General features: G+C 48.2%; 1 protein-coding gene across 38 annotated transcripts in view; it reads right to left on the bottom strand.

The window, feature by feature from the left end:
• Positions 1-25,000, bottom strand: part of ct (homeobox protein, cut) — a 357,912-nt gene that overhangs the window by 101,455 nt on the left and 231,457 nt on the right. For 35 of the 38 annotated variants that reach the window (XM_070123697.1, XM_070123698.1, XM_070123715.1 and 32 more), the window contains 5 exons: positions 7,418-7,560; positions 6,618-6,824; positions 6,231-6,498; positions 5,779-5,908; positions 5,170-5,311 (listed from right to left, as the gene is read on the bottom strand). In XM_070123697.1, coding sequence (XP_069979798.1) covers positions 5,170-5,311; positions 5,779-5,908; positions 6,231-6,498; positions 6,618-6,824; positions 7,418-7,560 — 890 coding nt within the window. The remainder of the gene's footprint in view (positions 1-5,169; positions 5,312-5,778; positions 5,909-6,230; positions 6,499-6,617; positions 6,825-7,417; positions 7,561-25,000) is intronic. The other 3 variants (XM_070123701.1, XM_070123711.1, XM_070123724.1) reach the window with 1 other exon arrangement.

The following is a 25,000-nucleotide window of genomic DNA, read 5'->3' as shown; positions in this document are numbered from 1 at the left end:
TAGGACGAAGAGAAGTAGGAGGAAGAGGAAGGTAGGAGAGGAGGGGGGGGGGGATAATTAGTTAAGGCAAAGGAAGAACAAAGATGAAGGAGAATATGAATAAAAACATAAAACAAGAACAATTAATCAGGAAAAGAGGGAGCAGATAAAGAAAAGAAAAGAAAAAAAAACAGCAATGGAATATACGGGAAAACGTACGACTGGGAAAAATAAAGAAATGTATACGTAAAATCGAGTAAACGGAGTAAGAAAAAGTTCAAAGGAAGTGTTTGGACGCAGACAGCGAAGAGCGTTGGGGAGGAGGGGAGGAGGAGAGAAGGAGGGGAGGGAGGAGGAGAGAAGGAGGGGAGGGAGGGGGAGAGAAGGAGGGGAGGGTGGGGGAGAGAAGGAGGGGAGGGAGGGGGAGAGAAGGAGGGGAGGGAGGGGGAGAGAAGAAGGGGAGGGAGGGGGGAGAGGAGCGGGGAGGGGGCGGGTCAGAGGGTGTGCGGGGAGAGCAATGACGAGTGGGTGGCCCGACACTCGTCTAATTGTCCGAAACTAATGATGGCCGCCGAGCAGGAAGACGGAACAGCGGGAGACGAGAAAACTACGGAGAAACCGAAGAAAGGGAACCGAGGAGATGGTTAATGAAGGCAGAAGGAGAAGGGGCAAGAATCAGCGACAAAGGAGAGGAGAGATGGAGGTCACGCCAATGATGATGAAATACAGAGACAGATCTTGATACTACGGTTACGATTATAAGCATCATAAGAGTTTCCTGACTGGTATTCATATCATCTTTATCAATGACTTTTTATCAAAACAATAATAAAATATGAAAAGATAACATCTACAGTGACCAAAGGGTTCCATTTATCCCCGCGAGCAAACCAACGATCCCAGAGAACAACAACAGCGACGAGGAAGACGCGGGGGCAGGCACAAGCACGGCCAGGCAGACGCAGGCCATCATGCGCCGCCCGTCAGCGCCTCATCGAAGCTTCGCGGAAACCCAGCGCCAATCGAGAGGCAGCCGAGACGCGCGCTGAAGATCCTCCTCTTGCCCCGACGACTGGCATTTCCTCCTCGCCCTCGCCACACTTCATCAGGGCCTTTGTGCGGACTTCTCACGCTTACGTGGCGACGAGCGAAGGCCGGTAATGCTCCGATGCTTTATTCCTCGGGCTTGTGATAAACATTTTCCTCGCACGTTTCCTCTCCACTCGGAGGCGGGAGTTATCTGCTCCCGTGACGGCCGCAAGTGGATCGCGAGAAGAAGCGTCAGCTCGATTTCCTCAGGGATGCAAGGAAGACTCGCTAGTCGGATTGATTGCGTTACGTATTATCCGCTGCCGACACCTCGCGCCACCCACCCGCCCACCCGCCCACCAGGAGCCCCAAGATCAGTCGTGACTCACCATCACCCACTCTAGCTCCCCCCTCCTCCTCCCCCACGGCCCCCTGCCCTCGCTCACCGCTTTTCACTATGATCACTTATAGCTAACTGGAACCTTCACAAATCAACCAAACAGGAAATTATGAACTCTTTTGTTGCCTCCGCCATCACCTTTGTTTGGTCTGCTTCCGGTTCATAAGCCGTCCCGTCATGTTCAATACATCACCTGGCTGCGGTCGTTGATCATGCTCATATATCATGTTCACCTTCAATGATCGGGATCTGCCTCCATACATCACAGCAATGATTGCCACCACCCGCATCTGATTATCCCCCATCGCCGATTGATAGCGACGATAGAATATAAATCACCGAGGCGGACTCAAGCCCAGGGGCACGCCGGCCCTCGCGCTGGGGCCGCCTCCCATTCGCGCTCTCGCTGGAGCCTCCATCTACACACACACACACACACACACACACACACACACACACACACACACACACACACACACACATACACGTATACATATATATATGTATATCTGTATTTATCTATCTATGTATCTAAATACATCTGTCCCTCCTTTATTCTCTTTCCCTGTCTTTTTCTTGTTTTTCCTTCCTCCGTCTATTTCCGTCTCTTCTGGCTCCTGCTCACCGGCGCTGCCTCTGCTTCCTGTCCGCTTGTGTCATCAGCGCTGGCTCGTCAATATTTCACCCGTTACTACCATGAGATCGGAGCACGTTCCCCATAAAAGCCATTAGACTGTATATTTTTTGTGCGTGTGTTTTTAGCGTAACGCGTTCTTGCACAGTAATGGCGACGTGTGCGGGAAGACCTCTTGTCCGTTGAACTGGTAAGCACAGCAATTATTAACTCATTATTGCCCATATGCAAATGAACTACCATGCCACTGAAGACCGTTTCGGTTGGGTTCATAATAAGATGATGTATGGCAGTAATTAGAGCCTGGCAGGAAGGCTATCATTAGTAGAAAAAATAAGCCTTTTCAGAAACTTGGACAACAACTCACAATGGAACCCTTGACAGGGTTTCCAAAAGGGAGTGCCTCAAAAAAAAGAAAAAAAAGTTTACCCGAACGTATCATTCGTCACGTATCGCGTCAGATATTTGTAAACACTAGAGTATAAATTCATTAGCTCGAATTTAATTGCGTATATATAATCACTTACTCGATTTATCCGTTTCAGGACAACGATCAGACACACATACAGAAAAATATTACCATCCAAATTTCAGAAACGAAATAATTCACAGCCAAAGCAAATACACAAACTTCGGAATCGAGACGCTCTGAACTAACCGGGTTGACTCAGTCGCCTCTTCTCTCCCCTCCCCCTCCCTCCCCCTCTCTCTCTCTTCCTCTCTCCCCCTCTCGCTGTGTCGCGAACATAACCATTAATGGCGGGAAATTCAAATCAGATTACGGGATCGAACAACGACTCGTTAATTGGGAAGAGAGAGGCCTTTGATGACGTGCGTAATCCAGACTAATCGAGCCATTGGTCAACGACAAACTTCTTGCTCCGAATTCAATGGCTCTCTCACACGAGTTTTACCGAGTCACTTTGAGCGCCGAGTTTATCCTTGCGCTTTGTGTTCTTCCTCGGAAAATGTCCTCTTTTAATTAGACCGTCATGCGTAACGAAAATTATGAAATACGACATACGAAAGAAGAAAGAAACAAAAAAAGGCAACTTCACATCTCATTTTGAATAATACAGGATCGTAAAATCAATGTTTAAGGTTTCCTCTCAAGCTTACATCTCATAAACCATACAGTTGAAGTACGCGGGTAACCACAGGACGGTAATTATGAAATTTGTTATGTGTACCTTCGAACATGAGCGATACCACATTTTTCTTGTATACAAACACATAGGCAAGGCCGCTACTGTTGTATTAAGGAGTCTTCCAGGTGAGGCCCGGCCGAGAGAAAACGAGCGACGACGGGCGGTAACTCTACCAAAATTATAGCTTTCGGTCAGCATAAATCGGGCATGTGCAAGGAAGTAACTCATGCATTTTCCCAGAATTTAGAATAGGATTCGGGAGCACTTCTAAGGCAAAATCTAATCGGGATCTAAATAGCGAACAGACGTTATTCATTATCAGGCATTACCTGGTAGTTACATTGAATTTCAGAGCATTTCTTTGATCGCTGGGAGCATCAAACGACTTTCTCGAACTATGCTTCACAATCATGGGAATGAAACAGTGGTATTTTGAAGCCTTGCCGACAACCCTGACTCCTTAAATTGCAACATACATTACATGTCATGCAACTTTGGCCCTAATCTATCTTTGTCATAGGGATCGACTCGCGTGCATGTTCAACTGCTGGGTAAAAATTGCAAAGGATGATTTATTTCAGTGTCTTTCGTGAAGTTTACGAGCTGATGTAGCCATGCATTCGGGCTCTGAATATTCATAGGAAGGGCCCATATTGTTTCGTTTTTGCTCAGTGTAGTTGAAATTAGGGGAGTTTAAGTTAGTAGTAGGCTAAAACACGATTTTTTACCCCTCCTCGTAAAAAAAATAACCATAAGACCAAAATAAGTGCGGGAGAAGCTGATCGAAGCAAAGAGCAAAACATATGAAGATCGAATATGGCACAGAGGAACTGTCGGTCATTGTTGCCAAGGCAATAAAAGTTTCGCTGTCACAAGAAATGAATCCTTCATTTAAACTTCGGACTATTTCTCGACGACCGTAAACTGCAAGACGCCATCGCAGCGATGCTTTATCAAGACGGAAAACAAAGACGTGTCTAATACAGAATGTAAACATAAATGAACGTTACATGGCAACACCGAGACTTATTGCTCGGGGTATGTTAATGTAACTTATTTTCCTTCTGCCCTGTAATTTGGGTCATCTGGCGAAGTTTTGGATCGGACAAATGAGTCCACCAAGTTGCAATGACGTAAAAATCTTGCAACAAGCAAGTCTTTAACTCTTTTTTTCAAACATGCGTATCTTTGTTTACGTCTCGTTCAGTGCATGTGTTGCTGTCTGTCTCCGTGTACTCGCCAGTGTCCCTCTCTCGTGCTCGCCTGTGGCCGTGTGATCAGACCCTCGTTTGGTGGTCGTTTTCCTTGTCGTGGAAACTCGTCAAAGTTGTCCCACGGCCGGTTTACAATGAAAGCTATTCAGACATTGTAGAACACTTCCTCTTCTCACATGCGATAAAAGAATAAGAGTGGCAACATAGTCTTTATGTTATCCTACCCATAAATCGTGTAATAAAGTTAATTCTAACACTATATATAAATGTTCCGATTTAGCCTACCAAACCCCTAGGCACGCCTAAGAATCCATATAAAAGCTCTCAAATAACGCCTATAAACCCACACTTAAATTGTCCTATGAGTCCCTCACATACCCATAAAAACCCAAATAACAATCCCCTTCACCCCCCCCTCTTCCCCCCTTTCCCCCTCCTCTGCTTCTTGCGTTCTCCGAGCTCTTTCTAGCCTGCGTGTCGTCCACCCACACCAAGGGAACATTAACAACTTTAAGAGGATAAAACGGGATTCATCCATCACTCGATTCGAAGATTCGTAGCCGGCAAGATGGCAGTCACGCTCCTTAGAATGGAAGGATGCCAGGAGATAGGCTTCCAAGTGGCCCGTCTGTGCGCTTTCGTCCGCAATCGTCTTAATTGTGACATAAAAGACATAGCTTATATTACCCAGTTCCCGTGTTTTATGAGACAAAAAAGTCGAGCTCAAAAGCATCAAGAACCAACTCGAGTCTTCTCGGTACTCACCTTTCTTGGGGATGAGAGACTTGAGGAGGTAGACGGCGTTGTCGTCGGTGGCCCAAGCGTGCATCTTGCGGTAAGAGTCGCGGCCTTTCTCCGTCAGTTTGTCCCAACTCTTTGGCTTGGACAGGAGCTCCGAGACGGTGCCCTAGGGGTGGAGGGAGGCACGGAGGGGAGTCACATAAGTGTAAGATAGTGGCAGGCAATGAGGAAGAAAATGTATTGGATGAGAGAAGGATGGGGAAAATTAGGGTACAGCAAAATTAGGGTTGTGTGAAGGAAGTCATTGCAGGTCAAAATGGAAGTTATAGGAAAGATACAGGAAAGGTTTATTGTGCATACAGGTAGGGGCGCAATCCAAAGAACTAAATGGTATAACATGATTATGATTAGAATCAATTATCATTCGTTTTGCAGATTACATAGCGAACTGGAGGAAATGAATCATAAAGGGACAAGACAACAAAATGCTCCCTCCATAATTGAACACGTAGTAAAAAATCCAAGTTACACACATCTGCTGCAACCAAGAATCCAACCCCGTCAAAGGAAGTTAATTATGACAACCTAAACCCGTCAAAGGGAATCAAGTCCGACCGGTCCGGCCGCGCTCACCTGCGAGAGCCCCAGGATATATTTTGCGAAGAGTCGCTGTCCGATGTTGTGAATGGAGAGGAGTTCCCGCACTCGCCGGGCCAGGCACAGGGTGTCCAGGCTTTGTTGACAGAACTTCTCCATGTTGAACCTTCGGGTAGACAGGCAGACGGGCGGTTATGGCGACGTGTTTGTTGTGGGCGCTGGGTGTATTGTTACAAAATTCGCGCGCACATGCACACGCGCGTGGGCATATACAAATGTATATATATATATATATATATATATATATATATATATATATATATATATATATATATATATATATATATATATATATATATATATGTATGTATGTATGTGTGCATATATATGTGTATATATATTTGTGTGTGTGTGTGTGTGTGTGTGTGTGTGTGTGTGAATAAAAACAGGTAAAGAGATAGATATATTACATAACCAAAGAGTCCTACCTTAGAATTTCCTGAAGCCTAGCTTCCATGGGATCTCCCTTCGGAATGAGTGATTCTCCAGTGATCCGGTCCTCGAACTTGAAGGCCATCGAGGGCATCTCGTCCTTGAAGGGTGACCGGTCGTCCCTGGGCTGGAAGGGGCTCTTCGTCTCGTGGGGGAAGCCGTTGGCCATCGAGCTCGGGCTCTTCATGCTCACGTCGCCGATGGGCGATTCCCTCGAGTCGGACCGCTCGACGGGCCCTCCGCCGCTGTCGGGCGACATTTGACCTGCGGGGACACGGCGTCAGTCCTCGTGCGCGCAGAAGGGCTAGAATTAGCCCGTTCCTTCTACGTCATGAAAGGGATTCCGAGAAAGGCAAACGCACGGGCCGGGCGGCGCAACGTACCTGAGTTGAGGTGATGGCGATCTAGCGCGGACCTTTCGAGCGACCTCCGCCACTCCTCCCCCAGGAGGTGGTGCAGCGGCGTGCCCGGCGGAGGGTGCGGGGCCAGCGGCTGGAGAGGGGATGCCATGGGCGGAGGTGCCAGCGGCGGCGGTAGGTGAGGCCGAAGAGGTGGGTGGAGGTGCGAGTGGCTCATGGGTGGAAGAGGACCTAGAATGGAGAGGGAATGACCATTAACTGCCGGCGCTGAGGAGCCACCTGGCGGAGGCAACGAGTGACCGCCTCCTGGCCAGGCGCTGAAGGTCTGTGGATTTTACCGTGTCATTTCCTTCCATAAAATTTTGTTTACAACCCCAACAGAGCAGATATGATATAACAATTACTGGTGCTTTAGTTTTGTGGTCAGACCATTGGAAAGGATTCTCAAATGTATGTCATATTCTTCAATATACTCAGAGCCATAAATTACATATTTATGATCTTAAATTAATAAGTGGGAAACATTAGAGCGTTTTAGTATTGCCAATGACTGGGGCGAAAATAATTGAAGCGATTCATTTGCCTTAACATGTGGTCAAGCGGCTGCATCTACCTTATCACCACATTTCCCCAAAATGAACAACAATCAAGCAAAAAACATCGAATTCAACGCGTTTGGGAAACAAAGAAATAAAATCTGCAACTCATAGTCATCCCTTTAGAACATCCATCGCAATTGAAGAATAAAAGCGCGAAACAGAGAACCAAACCATCCACGAAAACATTCCACCGAAAGGGAGAGAGACCTGAGGTTGACCACTTACCATAGACATCGTGAAACTGCTTACCGAACTCCGAGGTGGGAATCTTATCGTGTTCGGACTTCGACCTGTCCACCAGCAGACTCTCCAAGGACCTGGGTGGTAGACTGAGGCCTTCGGGCACCATCCGACCTTCTCGTATGCTCCTGGGGGGAGAAGAAATAGATTCGTTAGTCCTGCGGATTGTCACACGAGGGATGCAATTCACATATAAATATATTGATAAATAATCCTAATCTAAGCTCTGGTCCAAACTGACATAACGTAAACGCACATCTAACAAGAGCAAGGGATTTAACGACACACTTTATTTCCAAATTTAAATACAACTCATTCGCTCTGGCCTGGCGGCCCCACCGCATCTCAGTGGACAACCCTTTCACCCCTCGCTCCCGCTCGCCCCTCTACAACTGCCTTTCTCGCCCTCTGCCGGCCACTCAGGAGGTCCTGCTTAATATTCAGAGAGCTGGCCAGGTCCATCAGGAACCCATTGATGCGAGACGCTACTGGTGTTGGGTAAACAGGGCCTTCTACACAATACAACCCGCGAATCATTGTCCTTGATCGGCGTATAACAAAGGGGGAAATGGAGGCGGCCGGGTGGGGGTCGCCGGATTGAGAGGTCCGCACGTCTCCGCTCTTCGTTTTAGAAGGAGTCTTAGCTCAGCTCTCCGCAGGATTCGAGCTATGCCATCTCTACTGCTGAAGGTATGAAGACAAGTGACTTTCCTTCTCTTTGCTCAGAAACTACCATCTTGATGGACACCTTTAATGACAAAACGCAATCCCTGAGAAGCCCCTCGCTGAATGGAAACGATCGTCCGTCTGATTCGAATTAACGCCAATGACTTGCACGATGGGACTCTTTTGTGAGCACCTCTCTAAGGCTATTGGCCATTCCTCATTGACGGAAGCTCACGCCTATAATTTTGCAATCAATAGAGCGCCCATTAAGCAATAGATCAACAGTCATGCATCTGCAGGGCCGAGGCAGCGGTCCACGTGGGCCTTTGTCGGGGTTTCATCAAGGCTATCAATAAGAAGCCCGAGCAGATCAGACCGGCGGTGCGCGCGGCGGCCGAAAAAACGCTGTTCTTTACCGCCTCGTCCTATTAATCAAAGCGTTTTTGGGGCTCGCAGCGAACAGCGAATCCCGGGGCTTTTTTGCGTCGCTTGGGAGGAGATTCAGGAACTCCTTCGTTGAAATTACATTTGCTGCGACATTTCAGCATTACATAGAGAAATAATTAGATTGACAGATATATAGACAGAGAGAGAGAGAGAGAGAGAATGGGTGAGTGAGTGAGTGAGTGAATGAGGCAGAGAGATCGAAAGAGAAACAAAGATAAACAGAAGAGACAGAAAAAAACAGCTCGACAGACAGCCACAGCTGATAGTAGCTTATCATAACATTCCTCCTCCTTCAATATATCTTTCCGTCCGCAGTTTGCATTTCAATATGCAAAGTGAACGCTGAACCAGAATGCTTGACGGTAACGATTAAGCCATCACGATTATTTGCGAACAAACTCTTCGTTGTGTTCCACGTAAAAAAATATCTTTTGATGATCATATGCGTTCATTTTAATCTACGGTAAACTCGTATTTAATGGCGTAATTCAAATCCAGTTACAACGGTGACAATAAAGAGTAACTTTAATGTCAGAACACGTGTATATCGCTTTGACTAACGGGCATACTTAGGGGAGAAACTGCAGTTAAAAGATTGGTTTTGTTCGTGCTGCTCGTATCACATAAACATTGATGGATATGATACAGTAAATCTAGCAAAAAAGGGTTGACAGAGAGAGAGAGAGAGAGAGAGAGAGAGAGAGAGAGAGAGAGAGAGAGAGAGAGAGAGAGAGAGAGAGAGAGAGAGAGAGAGAGAGAGAGAGAGAGAGAGAGAGAGAGCGAGAACGAAAGATAAAAAAAATCACCACACACAAAAAAAGGGAGAAAAAAATCAACACAATGCAACTAATGGCTACCCTGCACGAACCACATGATTTTATAATATATTTTTTTCCAAAGGTAAGGAAATCGAAAATGAGTATCAGTCGGAGCGCAACGGCCTAGACGAAGGGCAACTCCGCGGACAATAGGTCTTGATAATGACATTGACGAATCACAAATCTTTTCCGTTATTGCTCACATCCTTGGTTTTGACGATTGAAATCCACCTTCCGCCGCCTGACTTCCTTGCTATAATTAGATTTTGAGGCTTTATAGTTCAAGCAAAGTTGTCGATTTCGCATTGTGTGTGTGTAGCTATACCTATGTATCTCTCTCTCTCTCTCTCTCTCTCTCTCTCTCTCTCTCTCTCTCTCTCTCTCTCTCTCTCTCTCTCTCTCTCTCTCTCTCTCTCTCTCTCTACACACACACACACACACACACACACACACACACACACACACACACACACACACACACACACACACACACACACACACACACATATATATATATATTATGCATACAGTAGATCAACACAAGTATTTAGGAATGCGCTCGGGTTTATGCCCGTTTTTATTTCTACTTTTTTATTTTCATCTAAGTATTTATTTAGCAGTGATCCTATCTGTACAGCAAATGTTTGTTTTGCATTTGAACGCGCTTGTGTCTATGACATGACACGTGAAACAAAGGCGCTGCAAGAACCCGCCCAGCTCGTCTCTCATAGCGCTACTTGGAAGCAATCGGATAGCTTTGATTGGCTCGTGTATCTGAGTGCAGCGGCGGCGGTAAGGCGATCGGATCCGCCGTGTTGTCTTTTGTTCGCCTATTACTGCCTCGGCGTCTATTGTGCCAACAGAGCCCTGTACGAACGGGCTCAAATTGGCGGGAAAACGTTTTCTATCTTTTTATATCCTCCAAACCTTCCGTTTCTCTGGTATTCATAAATGCGCCAGACTTCCCTTGTAGAATATTGAAATGTCATCACAGGTATTATCCAGAATTCCGTGACATAAACGTTGAAATTTAATGGATCTAAACAATATGAAAATGAGCTAATGCAACAAGTAAAGCCTGGCCTCTGAATCAATGATCATATGTTAATGCAAGACACGACACACGAAACGGACTATAGCACTTTAATTCAATTTTCTCTCACGCAACTCTCACTCTCTCTGTGTGTCTGTCTGTGTATCTATCTGTATCTGTATCTGTCTCTCTGTCTCTCTCTCTTTCTTTCTCTCTCTCTCTCTTGATATCCATCTTCCCTTTTATAAGTATTCTTTTATAAGTATTCTCGCCTCGTTTTTTCCTTATTTTCACAGTCAAATTTGTTTTTTTCTTTCCATCCAAAATTCTTCTCACCATCAATTTTCACCATTAATATTTTCCTCGTGTTTCTTAAGCCCTTCCTCCCACTGCGACACATAGCTCTAAGTCGCCAATGAGGACGAGAGCGACACGCACTTTCGTGATGGTGCTGATGGTGGCTGTGAGGATGATAATGATGGATAGATGTCTCGTGACGTATCGGCGGCCCGATTTTATTGTAATCCTGTCAGTAGCTGTGGTGATGATGACGGGGGCACTGGTGGCCGATTTGGGGATGGAACGGCAGTGCTACTGTGTGTGTGTGTGTGGGGGGGGGGGTTGTGTGTGTGTGTGTGGTTGTGTGTGTGTGTGTGTGTGGTTGTGTGTGTGTGTGTGTGTGTGTGTGTGTGTGTGTGTGTGTGTGTGTGTGTGTGTGTGTGTGTGTGTGTGTGTGTGTGTGTGTGTGTGTGTGTGTGTGTGTGTGTGTGTGTGTGTGTGTGTGTGTGTGTGTGTGTGTGGTTGTGTGTGTGTGTGGTTGTGTGTGTGTGTGGTTGTGTGTGTGTGTGGTTGTGTGTGTGTGTGTGTGTGTGTGTGTGTGTGTGTGTGTGTGTGTGTGTGTGCGTGTGTGTGTGTGTGCGTGTGTGGTTGTGTGTGTGTGTGTGTGTGTGTGTGTGTGTGTGTGTGTGTAGTAGTGTGTATGTGTGTGTGTAGTAGTGTATGTGTGTGTGTGGTTGTGTTTAGGTTTGTGTGTGTGTGTGTGTGTGTGTGTGTGTGTGTGTGTGTGTGTGTGTGTGTGTGTGTGTGTGTGTGTGTGTGTGTGTGTGCGTGTGTAGTTGTGTGTGTAGTTGTGTGTGTGCGCGCGTGTGTGTGTGTGTGTGTGTGTGTGTATGTGTGAGTGTGTGTGTGTGTGTGTGTGTGTGTGTGTGTGTGTGTGTGTGTGTGTGTGTGTGTGTGTGTGTGTGTGTGTGTGTGTGTGTGTGGTTGTGTGTGTGTGGGTGTGTGTGTGTGTGAGTGTGTGTGTGTGTGTGTGTGTATGTGTGTGTGTGTGTGTGTGTGTGTGTGTGTGTGTGTGTGTGTGTGTGTGTGTGTGTGTGTGTGTGTGTGTGTGTGTGTGTGTGAGTGTGTGTGTGTGTGTGTGTGTGTGTGTGTGTGTGTGTGTGTGTGTGTGTGTGTGTGTGTGTGTGTGTGTGTGTGTGTGTGTGTGTGTGTGTGTGTGTGTGTGTGTGTGTGTGTGTGTGTGTGTGTGTGTGTGTGTGTGTGTGTGTGTGCGTGTGTGTGCGCGCATGAAGGGGTGCTGCTCCCGCCCTCCAGACTCCTGTCCTCCGAGCCCCACCGCCTCGCTTTGACACCGCTTACCCCGCAATCACAACCCCATTACCTCCCCAATATAAACACAACACGTCGCAGAGGACTGAACCCCGAGTAGACGACAGGTAACCCGTAATCTCCCGCAGCACCTCATACCGTCCCCGCGATGCCCTCCGCCGGCCCCGTCATCAACTCCCACGCGATCAGGCGGCAGAATGCGCGATTGGGACTGGCTACTCGCGATTGGAGGCTGATTGGGCGAATGGTTTGATCTGCTGATTGGGCGGATGTGGTGATAGGCTCAGGACGCATTCTGATTGGCGGTGGTAATGGCTGTTGTGATTTGCGGTTGTCAACTGCGGTTACGCCACTCTAACGACGGTGTTTACGCTGTTCGGATGATACTTGTGCTACTCAGGCCGAAGTTATTGGCTCTGAATTCGGTCGCAGAGGAGGCAAGGGAAGTAACGCCGTTGGGAGGAAGAGTAAGTGCGAGGATATTTCTGGAAAATATATCTTGTATCTTTATCTGTTACTGTTCTGGCATCGCAATCCTTAGGTCAGCGTTTGCATTTGCAATTCAAGCATGTTGCTAATCGAGAGGGTTGCTATGCTCGCCACCCAGCGCCTCGCACGCCCCAGCACGCGCATTATCCTCGCACCTTTATCAGATCGTCGAGACAAAAAGAGAGAGAGAGAAAAAAAATCGGCTCTTCAGTTCAAATCCAAACAAACACTCCGTCCACCCAGCGGCCGCGGGCGTCGCCACACCAGGAATCCCAAAAATCCTCTCGAGGCGTCACGTGATCGTTACGTTCATAGAGCCTCCCCCTCCCCGTCCCTCACTCCCCTCCCCCCCACCCCCGCAGCCGCCCGTGTTGACCTCCCAAAAGCCCTTCTCTCTCCGCCGCCCACAAGCTATGTCCACACGCCCAAATACCTCGCCTCGATCTTTAAATTCCTCCTCACCTCCTCAGCTCCAGAGATGATCGAATCCAACGCGCCTCTCCTCCGCGCTTTCCACGCCCTGCAAGCCGCGCCACCCACGCTACTCGCCAAATCCTACGCGATTCCTCCTTGTCTCCTCCTCCTCCTCCTCTTCTTCCCCCCCTCCCCTCCCCTCCTCCTCTTCCTCCCCCCATAGCTGCACGCCCCCACCCCCTTCTAAACCCTACCGGCTGTACCATCACCTTGTACAAACTCCACCGCCCACGTGACCCGCGCCCCGCCCACCATAGTCTCCTCTCCGACCGAACGCGTAATCCTGGCGGTTCTCGGAGACACATACCAACGGGCGGCCACCCCTGCCCCTCCCTACCCAAGGGCGTGAGTCATGGAGGGCCCCCGAAGCCACCCTTACCCAAAGGTCAACGGGCGGCATCTACTGTGATTATTGTTGTTTACCATTGGCTACAACAGGCAGGCCGGCGATGCTTGTTTTCAATTACAGTTCATCAATATTCAACCCTTTAATTGAATTCAGTTTTTGCTCTTTTTTTTCTTTGTTTTTCTTCTCGTATTTTAGGAATGAATAGCCTGTTGTGTTTTCTTTTATGAGGCGTCAATTCAAAATTAAAAAATTCAAGCTCAAAAAATAAATTCAGAGAAATTAATGTATAGACAGGAAATTTCAACTAATACTCGAAAGCAAATGCACGATTACAATTGTTCTCGCTAAAATGGTGTTGGTGGTGAATTTGAATTGGGGGGTAGGGGTGGGGGCGGGGGAGGAGGGGGGGGAAGAGGCAGCAGGAAGGGGTGGGAGGGGGTGGATGAGGGCAAGGAAGGGGGAGGGAGGGTGATAGAGGGTGATGGGAGAGGGGGCAGGATGTGAGGGGTGGGTGGGTAGGGAGGGATGGAAGAGGGTAGGGAGTGTGTGGTGGTGGGGGGGGGGGGGTAGGGCATCGGTAGTGGTAGTGGCTTGAGCACTATTAATGGGACCCCTTAATTATTGTCATTCTGGGCACGGTGTTCGGTTGCACGGCCGCGATGCCTTGCAATTGCCGGGCTGCTGGGATGACATTTTGATATGGCCTTTGTAGGCGCTCAAATTTCGCATAGACAACTTGCATAAGGGGTTAAAAGGAAGGGAGGGGGAGGGGGGGTTGGGGCGGCTCAGGAATTCAGCAACTTACGCTTCGGCAGCTGAGGAATCCGCGGTGGTTAATTAAATCCTCACTTTCATATCTCCTAATAGCGATGTCGGGGTCGTTATGATTAATTGTCGTTTATCGTATTCTTAATCCGGAATTACTGTTGTTGTCGTTGCCTTGATTATTATGATAATCGTCGTCATTCATTATCATTATGACGGTCCTCATTGTTGTTATTTTCTTTTTCATTATCACTGTTTATATCATCATGATTTTTGATATTATTACCATATTTGTATATTATCATCACCATAATTTTATATTACTATCGGCACTAACGCTATCATAATGAACATGAACGATAAGAACTCAGTAACACTAAATATTTGTTATTATTGACTGAATCATTATTGGTTCTTGTTGGTATTATTATTATTACCCTATTTATCATTATCACTTGTAATTATCATAGTTATCTTTATAATTACCATTGCTGTTATATTATCATTTCCCCTTTTTACTCTTACAGTATACCATCCTCCTCATCATCATTATTTTTACAGTTATCATCATCATCGGTGTAATCAGCATTGCCATTGTTGGTGTACTTAACGTCACCATGAATCATAATCACATCATCTTTATTATGGTCACTGTTCGTATCACCAGCAGAGGCGATGCACTTTTTTCACTGTTCAAACATTCAGAAGACTGAAAACGTTCAATTCGCGTCCAAGTCTATTTCTTAATACAAATAGGGTATTTTTCTATATTCTTTATCAATGTTTCCGTTTTCTCTCTTTTTTGTTTTGTTTTCTTTTGCTGTTGTTGTTGTTATTGCTGGTTTTACTTTGTTTTGTTTGGTCTTTTTTGAGGATTTGTGCAGTGTCATAACAAGCAACTTAGTGGTACTTGGGCACACGGACACAAACAAACAATTCTCTCTCTCTCTCTCTCTCTCTCTCTCTCTCTCTCTCTCTCTCTCTCTCTCTCTCTCTCTCTCTCTCTCTCTCTCTCTCTCTCTCACTCTCTTCACGCATCTACACCCACACCCACACACAGACACAAGCACCAACAAACATGCATGCAAGCACTTTTCATGCTGCTCCTCATTTCTCTTTCTGTTTGTTATTATTTATGCTCTATTTCAACACCTTAATCTCTTCTATCATCGCATCCCTTTAGCCCTGAAAACATTCTCTCCTCCTCCCTCTCCCCCTCCTCTTCTCTTCATGCATCATTCCCCCTCTTCTTCTCGTGTCTTCTTCCTTCCTCTTGCACTCCTCCTTCATCAGAATCCGAGATGTGCCTAATGACCCGTGCAACAAGCAAGCAAAACGAGGGTTGCTTTTCTCAGTGGCTGATAACATGTGGACGAACATGGGAGGGAAGGACAGAAGGGGAGGGGGAGGAAAGGAGGGAATGTTTGTGCTCGAGACGTGCAGGGACAGGGAGGGAAGGGGGAGGGGAGGGAAGCCGGGAGGGCAGAGGGAGGTTCAGGAGGGACGGAGGGAGGGAGGGAGGGAGGAGGGCTGTTGGCGGCTTTGCACTTTGTTCTTCAAACACCGCACCCGCCTCGCCATTGCAGCCATGTAAGTCACGCTCGGTGCTGTTGGTCGTCAGTCCCTTCTCCTCCTCTACTTCTCTCTCTCTCTCTCTCTCTCTCTCTCTCTCTCTCTCTCTCTCTCTCTCTCTCTCTCTCTCTCTCTCTCTCTCTCTCTCTCTCTCTCTCTCTCTCTCTCTCTCTCTCTCTCTCTCTCGTTTTTACACTCTTTTTGTAATCCTCATCGTCGTAATTTTCTCCAGCCTGAACCATCTCAACAGCGCCGTCGTGCACTGATGTCAAAGGCCCGACGTGTCTATTTTTAAAAGTGGGATTGACGAACCTAACATTTTAATTTGCTAAGTGACATAAAGCCCGACGCAGATAAGATCCTTATGTCAACACGGCCTGATCCAGCGAGCCCTTCTTACAGGCTTGAGTTTCCCTCCGTCAACAGTTCGAATCCGTGAAAAAGAGCGGGAAAAGGACGCCCCTTCGCGCGATGCGGACCCGATGCCACCACAGCTCAATCGGGACAGTAATATCCGTCTTTCCCTCCTCCTTCACCCCGACATTGATCTTTTCTCCTCGTCAGCTAGGCATGGCCACGGGTGCATCGCCTACCATTAAAAACCGCCGACTTGCGCCCTCTAATTCCTGAACCAACCTTCAAAGTTCACCCCGAGTCCCTCCGAACACCCTCGCGACCCCGCCTCCGAGACCTTCCCGGCATCTTGGGCGTCATCGCTGCAAGACGGACTACCCGAGGCTTTGCAACACGACGCCTCGCAGATGATTTGTTGCAGAAGAGCAGTTGGGGAGAGGGTGATCACTGGGGGGGAGGGAGAGGGAGAGGGGGGAGCGTAGGCGTTGACGGACCACCAACGATGATTATCCCGCGGGCTGCTCTCTGTATGTGTGTATGTGTGTATGTGCCGTGTGTGAGAGAGAAAGAGAGAGAGAGAGTGAGAGAAAGAGCGTGTTTGTATGAGCGAATGGGAATGTATGCGTCTGTATGTGGACGTGTATGTGAGTACGCCCCCCTACATCCAGGATTGTGTTCGGTTTTTGGCTGATTCATGCTAATAAAACTCTCCTGTTTCATTTAAATATTTGCAGATGATTCACGTGTATATACTAGTAAGTTTGGTAAAAACGCACACATGTGGGTGTATATTTACACATGTATATGAATGTGTACATGCATCTGTAAGATGAGCATCGTGCATCATAATATCCTGACGCCTTGTAAGGTAGACACTTCCGGTGGGATGATGCATGACCCTCAGGCCTGCGAGCGATCGTCAGGCAGATGTCATGCTGGTGCCGCCGGAGCCTCACATACGGCCAAATTAACTGATGCATCTTCTGTCGGTTGATCAAACGCATGTTTTTGTTGCCATTGTTGGTGGGAGGCCGTGCCTTCGTCGCCGAGAGGAAGTCTCCGTGTATGTACTACTGATTCCGAAGTGGAGGATGATTCATAAGCGTAAACAAAGCTGAAAGCGACGTCGAAATCAAACCGAGAAACAGCGAAGGGAAAAACGAACAGACGCACGACAAGAACGAAATGGGTGTCATAGTCAGTAATGTTATCACGGCGAGAGATTAATGCTTCGGGCAGGATATGTAGGATGCGTGTCATAGGATAAGGGGGGCGGGGGTAAGGGCACTAGCGGCGGGCGGGCGGGCGGGCGGGCGGTAAGAGGCGACTGGTTTGCTACTAATGAGAAAAACACGGACTTACCCTCCCCTCTAGCATCGCCGGCGGCCACACAGCGCTGGCTGGCCCGTATTTCTCAGCTGAATCTTCAATGTATGGCTAAAATGGTGTGTGTACAGCTAGTGTCCTCTAGTGAAGGCTGACGATATGATTATCTAAGCAGAATGTCGGCGTTCGACAAAAGGTCTACGAAAGCCGATTTCCGACGAATGGAACGCGTGTCCAGTGAAAAAGAACGCTGGCAGAGAGGCCTGGCAAGCGCGGGTGTATGCGGAGGGTGTCACTCACTACGGAACTGCGTATCGCAGCTCCAATCCTTCACACTCGCAGGTTTTACAGCAAGATGATATCCGGGTGTAGAAGGGGGAAAGGGGAGAAGGAGGGAAGGGGAGAAGGGGAGGCGAAGAGAGAGGGTCAGACATTGCGAAAGTAGTGCGGGCTCCTTGAGGTCTTCAGTGACTTACAGAAATGGAGATGAGAAAAAGAGAAGATCAGACTTCGAGACGTTTGTTTTTGCGCATAATATTCCGCGCTCGGCGAAATGCGTGGCCGTTACTTCTGTCGGGGAATGATCTAAGCAAGACAATCAAGGCAGAAAACAAAGACGACGGCCGCGGCAAATAGTGTACTACTTCTGCCTCCGTTTCCCTCCCTCGCCCCGTCCACGACCCGCGCACAAACATTCCACCTCCGCCATAATCGCCTTTCTGACATCGTCTCAGCCCCATTTTGGCTAATATCAAAAACACATGTGTGAGATAATGATTGCTAGCCCGCGTTAAGGGAACGGCCGACTTTTTTTTCTTCCTTTTTTTGCGGACGTGCAGGAGCCGCGTCGCCTGTGAGAGGGTCGAGGCAGAGTTGGTGACGGAGATTAACAGACGTCCGTGACAAGGCTTAAGGACGGTGATCCGTTCCGCGACACAAGGAAAGCGGAGGTGCACTTACTCCGTGCTGCTGAAGATAAATGTTCGACTGTTTTTATTTTCTTTTTGTATCATATGCAATTTAGCCGCTTGAACATGGGTTCGCAATTATCATAAGAAATTTGTGATCATAAAGCTTTTGTGCGCGTACGGGGAAAGACGGTGTGTCAATGACCTCCGGCGATTTTCACAGAATCCAACATCAGAGTAAATAAATCAGAATTAACAATACAGATTCCGAATTACATATTCTGACGTGGGGGATTATTTATGGCTGTTGTGCGCCTTCCTTATGTCTCTGCATCAGGAGAGGTTCTAGTCATTTGTTATTACACCATATTTGTTATGGGAAAAACGCTTGATGTGATAGCCATTATCTTCAAGTACATCGTTTAAGGAAGACAGCGGACCTTAGCATTATCCTCGAGGCTAATCTAACCGTTCATGTTGTTAGAATACAGTAGAGCACGACGCATAGGCTGGGGGAACCCTTAATTACAGCCTCCGCCCGAAGCCCTAATGTCTCATGATACCTGAACTCCGGTGACACGACGGCGTCCCCCGCACACGCCAGGACGGGGAGGGGCGAACAATGCGGCCGCCGCGCCCGCCTCCACAAAGACCTCATGAAGGCTTTTCGTCCGTACAAAGACTTCATCAAGACCCTCTGACGGGAGGAACGAGACCCAGGGCGGAGGCCACAAAGAGCCGCCACGCCCCTTGGTGACGTAAGAAAATAGGGATGCTAGGACCCATACTGAGGACGTCTGCCAGGGATGCGACCGAGTTGAGGACTCCTCGGAGGGGCCGAAGCCACGCGGCGCGGCGGGAGGGAGGGGGTGTGGGGACGCGTGTGCGAGACAGTAGAATGCTGGAGGCGAGAAGGGGAGCGGGTGGATGAGGTGGATGGGGGCGGGGCGGGGGGGGGGTTACAATGCATGCAACGTTCGGGGAGATCTTTTTTTAAGAGAAATGCTTGAGCAAATTATAACTTGCAACGATCACACAAGAAAAAAATCCTACAAATCATCGTAGCTTAAACACACACTGCAGTATCATAGCGATTTCTGCCGAGTAAATGGGAGAGAGAGAAGACAGAAGGGTGGAAAGAGTCAACCCAGCCAAGCGGGGTCCACCGAGCCCCCTCGCCATATGTCGCACCCAATCCACCACCAATCCGCGCGCAACATCCCTGCAAAGACGGTCTCCGAACTGCCCCAACTTGCCCCGCACTCATTGATTTGTTTCCATCCACGGGCAGCCCGCTCGGATCGCGTCTTCGCTTTGATCTTCCTCGCGGCGCCTCGCAAAAACGCTAATAAGCTAACTAGCGCAGGGCGGTGGTGTTGCCGCTCTTCGAGTATGTTGCGTGGCGCTCGGTGTTCGGTCGCGGTGCTGATCTCATGGCGGCGTCCGTTGTGGTTTCATCGCAAGCGCGTTAGTTATGTGGCGGATATTTGGTTATGTGCATGTTGGGTCTGTGTCGTTGACCTCATGCTTACTGGTGTCGTCGGTTATGTGAAGCTGTGTTGCGATAATGATCTCGAATATGCAGACTTAAGAGAAGATCTAAAAAAAACGAGCATTTGTTTTTTTTTCTTACAAAGATTCTTTTTTATATGCATAAATGGATGTATTGATGGTGATTGTTGCTAATAATGATGGCGAAATTGTGCACTAACATCCGTGAGGTGTTTTTACGGCAATTTTTTTTTTCTTTTTTTTTCAGCGGTTAATCTAACACCCTGGCGCTATTGTCCGTCAAGATCAGCTGATTTTATGTCTGCTTTTTTGCGTAATCTTTTTCTTTTTCACGTGTTTTTGTTGATTTTCTATTTCCGGTGGAAGAAAGGGATGAGGGGGTATTAGGGCCGAGTTGGATTCATGGTGGGGAGGGGTGGGGGGAGAAGGGGAGGGAAGGGTGAAGGAGGGGGGGGAGGGAAGGGAGAAGGGAAGGGAAAGGTGAACGTGGACGAGGGGAGAAGGGGAGGAAAGGGTGAAGGAGGGAAGGGTGAAGAAGGAGGGGAAGAGAAGGGTTGGGAAGGGTGAAGGAGGAGGAGGAGGAGGGGGGAAGGGGAGGAAAGGGGGAAGAAGGAAGGGGGGGATCTCAATAAGAAACATTTCCCCAACCCCATTTTAGCGTAGATATTCCCGTTATAATTGGACTTGCCATTATCTTCTGTAACGCCCAAAGGAGTACAAGTCTCGCAAAATTTTCGCGATGTCAATCTTGTGTCTTTTTTATCTCCCTCCCCGTCTCTCTCTCTCTCTCTCTTTCTCTCTCTCTCTCTCTCTCTGTCTCTCTCTCTCTCTCTCTCTCTCTCTCTCTCTCTCTCTCTCTCTCTCTCTCTCTCTCTCTCTCTCTCTCTCTCTCTCTCTCTTTCTTTTTGTCTTTCTCTTCTTTATTTATCTTTTTTTTCCTTTCCCCGCGGAGGATCTTTGGTCGATGGCATAACCACGTAATCATGAAGTGGTTTTTGCTCCCTTTTTATGCGCATCTTTACAAGTTTGTCTTTATGCTTTGTTTTTCTTTCTTCTTTTGTTTTATTTTATCTTATCCTATGGTATTCGTGTTCGTTGTTGAACCGTTGTTTTGGTGTATGTTTTTTTTTTTTTTTAATCCTTTCTTCGTTATCTCGGTCATTCCACCCTACCGGTTTTTCATGTCCTCCTCCTTCTCCGATCGTTTCTCCGTCTAATCTTCCTTTCTACTGCATTCTCGTCGTCTGCATAATGAGACTCTCCTTCTCTTTCTCTCTCTTTTTTCTACTCATCGTCCGTTCCCTTCTCCCTTTCCACCTTCGCCCTCACTTGCTCCCGCCTTCCTCCTCCTTTTTTTCTATTTCCACAATCTTCTCCTTCTACTCCTAGTCCTCTCCCTTTCCCTCCACTACCCCTACCCTATCATCCTCTTCCATCCCCCTCCTACGCATCCACCTCCTCCCCCTCCACCCCCTTACTCCTCTTCCTCCTCCACCCCCCTCCTACGCCTCCTCTTCCCCCTCCGCTCCCTCCTACTCCTCTTCCTCTTCTTCTTCCTCCTCCTCCTCCTCTTCCTCCCCTCCCTCCTCCTCCCCATTTCAGCTGAAGTCTTAGACTCTTCGCAGTATAAATTACGGTAATAATTTTGGTCAACTATAATTATTCTCTCTTTCAGCCTCGACGTCGTGATGGATGTATCCCGGAAAGGATACAAAACATCCTCATCTCTAAATCCTTGGGTAATTATCAGGCGTTTTTTTATCATCCTACACAACTTGGCTCTCTTTCTACTGCCGTAACAAAAAGGCGAATTAACATGACAATAAGTTGGAACTCGTAGGATTCAGGTCAGTTCGAACTACCAAAATTGACTTGATAGTTTGAGTAAAAGATGATCTTGCTTTGCAAATTTCCTCCCCGGGTTGCAGACTGTTCTACCTCGCGATCCCCAAATCCGGGCGAGTTTAGCCCTTCCTCCTCCCCGGCGTAGGGACCAAAATCGTTCCTTCGATGAGGCGCCGGTTAACGTCTTAATACATTGCTGTAACTGCTAATTAGTATAACATATTATTAGTAGTCAATGGTATTGATTAAGCAAATGGGGCGATATTCTCGTTCGTTAGTTGGAGTCTTAATTCACGACGCTGTTTTGGGGTCATTATGTTACTTCCAGGCGATGGTGTTAGGTAGGGGTGCTGATGGGGAAGGGGGAGGCGGGGGAGGGGGAGGAGGAGGAGGGAAGGCACGTGGGGAAGGAGGCTTAGGGAGGGAAGAAATGGGGAAGGGGGAGGAAGAGGAGGAAGAGGGAGAAGGGAAGGCAAGTGGGGAAGGAGGCTTAGGGAGGGAAGAAATGAGAAAGGGGGAGGGAGGAGGAAGAAGAAGGAGAAGGGAAGGTAAGTGGGGAAGGAGGCTTAGGGAGCGAAGAAATGGGGAAAGGGGAGGAGGATGAGGAAGAAGAGGGAAAAGGGAAGGCAAGTGGGAAAGGAGGCTTAGTGAGGGAAGAAATAAGGAAGAGGGAGGAGGAGGGAGGAGGGAAGGCAAGAGGGAAAGGAGGCTCAGGGATGAGGAAAGGAAAGGAAAAGGGAGAACGTAAGTTTAAGTGAAAAGTGAGAGAGAGGGAGAGAAAGTGAACATACGAAACGAAAAAAAAAAGAAAAAAATGAGCCTCAAGGGGAAAAAAGACGAGAAAACACACAGCCAAAACAGCAGAAAGAGTAAGACCAGAATTCATTTAGCGGGGGAAAAAAGGCAAGGGGAAGAAAAGAATAAAGAGGGGAAGGGGGAAACGCAAAGGGGTAATTATAAACGACGGCATAGGTTCGAGAAACTGCTAAATCAAGAGAATGGTGATGAGAAGTCGAACGAACGGCGCCAGCGAGAAAATGGAACGGACCGTCTGGCGAACTTGGCTCGAAGAGAGAAAGTGAAAGAGAGAAAGAGAGAGAAAGTGAGAGAGAGAGAAAGAAAGAGAGAAGGAGAGAGAAAGAGAAAGTGAAAGAGAAAGAGAGAGAAAGAGAGAGAGAGAGAGAGAGAGAGAGAGAGAGAGAGAGAGAGAGAGAGAGAGAGAGAGAGAGAGAGAGAGAGAGAGAGAGAGTTGCGAAACGAAAGAATCAGCAGGGGGGGGGGGGAGAGAAAATGCCCAAATACCAGAAGACCGAACGCGGGGGAAAAACGGACGAGGGAAAAAGAACAGACAACTGAGATTTATTAATTAAACACCCAGAATTTGCGTGCGTGCGTGTGCGTGTGTGCGTGCGTCCTCCGCTGGTGTGTATCAAGGCATTTGCGAGAAGCAGAGTATCGTAACGGGGAGGAGAGAGTCACGGAGAACGAGCGCAGTCTACGATGGCCGCCAGATAAACAGCTGCCGCCTAGCGATCGCCTAATATGCGTGCTCTCGAGAGGGCGATCGGGGCATAGTGAACGGGAGGGGGAGAGAGGGGGAGAGGGGAGACAGGGGGAGAGGGGAGATAGGGGGAGAGGGGAGACAGGGGGAGAGGGGAGATAGGGGGAGAGGGGAGACAGGGAGAGAGGGGAGATAGGGGGAGAGGGGAGATAGGGGGAGAGAGGAGATAGGGGAGAGAGGAGATAGGGGGAGCAGGGGGGAAAGGGAGGGGGGGCGAGCGTTACGTGAGGGTGTTCGACTTCGGCAACAACCACTTCGGAAGGGAAATAACTTAGGGAAACATCTTCATTCACACGGACGTTAAGAGGTAATTATGCGAAAGCCGGGAGATGGTGTGAGAGGAGAGAGAGCCCTGGCGAGGCGGGCGGGGACATGATAGTGCTACTGCAGGAAGGGAGCGAGAGTAGGGAGAGGGGAGAGGGGAGGGAGGGTGGGAGGAGAGGGGGCGATGGTGGGAGGAGAGGGGAGCGTGGAGAAGAGAGGGAGGAGAAGGGGGCAATGGTGGAGAGAGGGGAGGAAGGGTCGGGGAGAGGGGGGAGAGGGGAGAGGGGACCGAGGGTGGGGAGACAAGGGGTGAAGGAGAGGGGAGCGAGAGTGGGAAGAGGGGAGAGAGGAGAAGGGAGCGAGGGTGGGGAAGGGGAGTGGGGGGGAGGGGAAGCCTCGGGGAGAGAGGGTCGGTGTACTACTGTTGCACAACTGAAGAATAATAGGGAAGGAAGGCTGATCGGAATTGGAAAACACATTTCCATAATCACAAGAAAAAATTACGGGACCGAAGTAAAAACATACTGAAAAAGTAATAAACAAAGTGTTATTCTGGTACAAACGATAAGGAAAAAAGACGAAGGAGGAGAGAGGGAGAAGAGAAAAGCAAGTGATAAGAAGAGAGCGCGACGGCTCGCACAAACAAAAAGTCACGTAGAAAGTATAACGTAAAAAAAGGGCGAAGAATATTGTTAGAAAGTTGTAATGAAGACGTGTCGGCTACACACGCTAAAGAAGAAGACGAATAAGAATACGAATTAAAAACCGAATGCGAACAAAACGAACAGGCAAACTCCCTGGACCCCAGAGCGGCCTCCCTCCGCCATTCCCTTTCATTGTACCCCGGGCAAATAATTCTGATTGACTGCCAAACAGCCCTTGCTTCCTCACAAAGGAAATAAATATATATCCGTCTGGTATCACGAGAGCAACAAAGTAACCGCACGGAAAAACAATGCTCGACGGATTGCAACGGATCTCCATGCAGCATATCTGGCCAAATGAGCTGTCAATCATCCTATAATCGAGAAACATTAAGTGGTCATAAACGTATCTAAAAGACTTGCTTCTGAGACGCATTAGCCATGGGCTGTTCCGGCTAACATCGTCAATAAATGCCATCCGTTGCCTTTAATACATGTCTAGCGATTTGTAATTACGAACCTTAAGTATTCGTATTATAGGGCTTGCTCGCACAACTACCGCCCTGGGAGCACGTGAACCTTACGCCGGGGGGTTTTAAGGGTCATTCTGCCTCGGAAAATACATAAACACATCGTAATCTCTCTTTTTTTCATAACCGACGGCGGGATAAATAGACCTAATTAAGCGAATGCACAAGGTCCATAGTCGCAAGCCCCACAACAGGTAAACTCAGCCCCAATGAAAGTCAACTCGCGAGACCGATAAATAAACACAACTCAGCCGTAAATACACTTACTGCCTAGATCTGATCGGTGATAGAGAGAGGACGAAGGGTAGACTGCGGTTCCAACCAGAATTCTTCCCTTATTATCTTGATGCCGAGTCAAACTTTGTAATTGTTTTATTGTCTTTACGGCCATCTTATTGTGATG

Source organism: Penaeus vannamei, chromosome 7, assembly GCF_042767895.1.
Source record: "Penaeus vannamei isolate JL-2024 chromosome 7, ASM4276789v1, whole genome shotgun sequence".
NCBI classification, from domain to species: Eukaryota; Metazoa; Arthropoda; class Malacostraca; order Decapoda; family Penaeidae; genus Penaeus; species Penaeus vannamei.
This window is presented reverse-complemented; position numbering and strand designations above follow the sequence as displayed.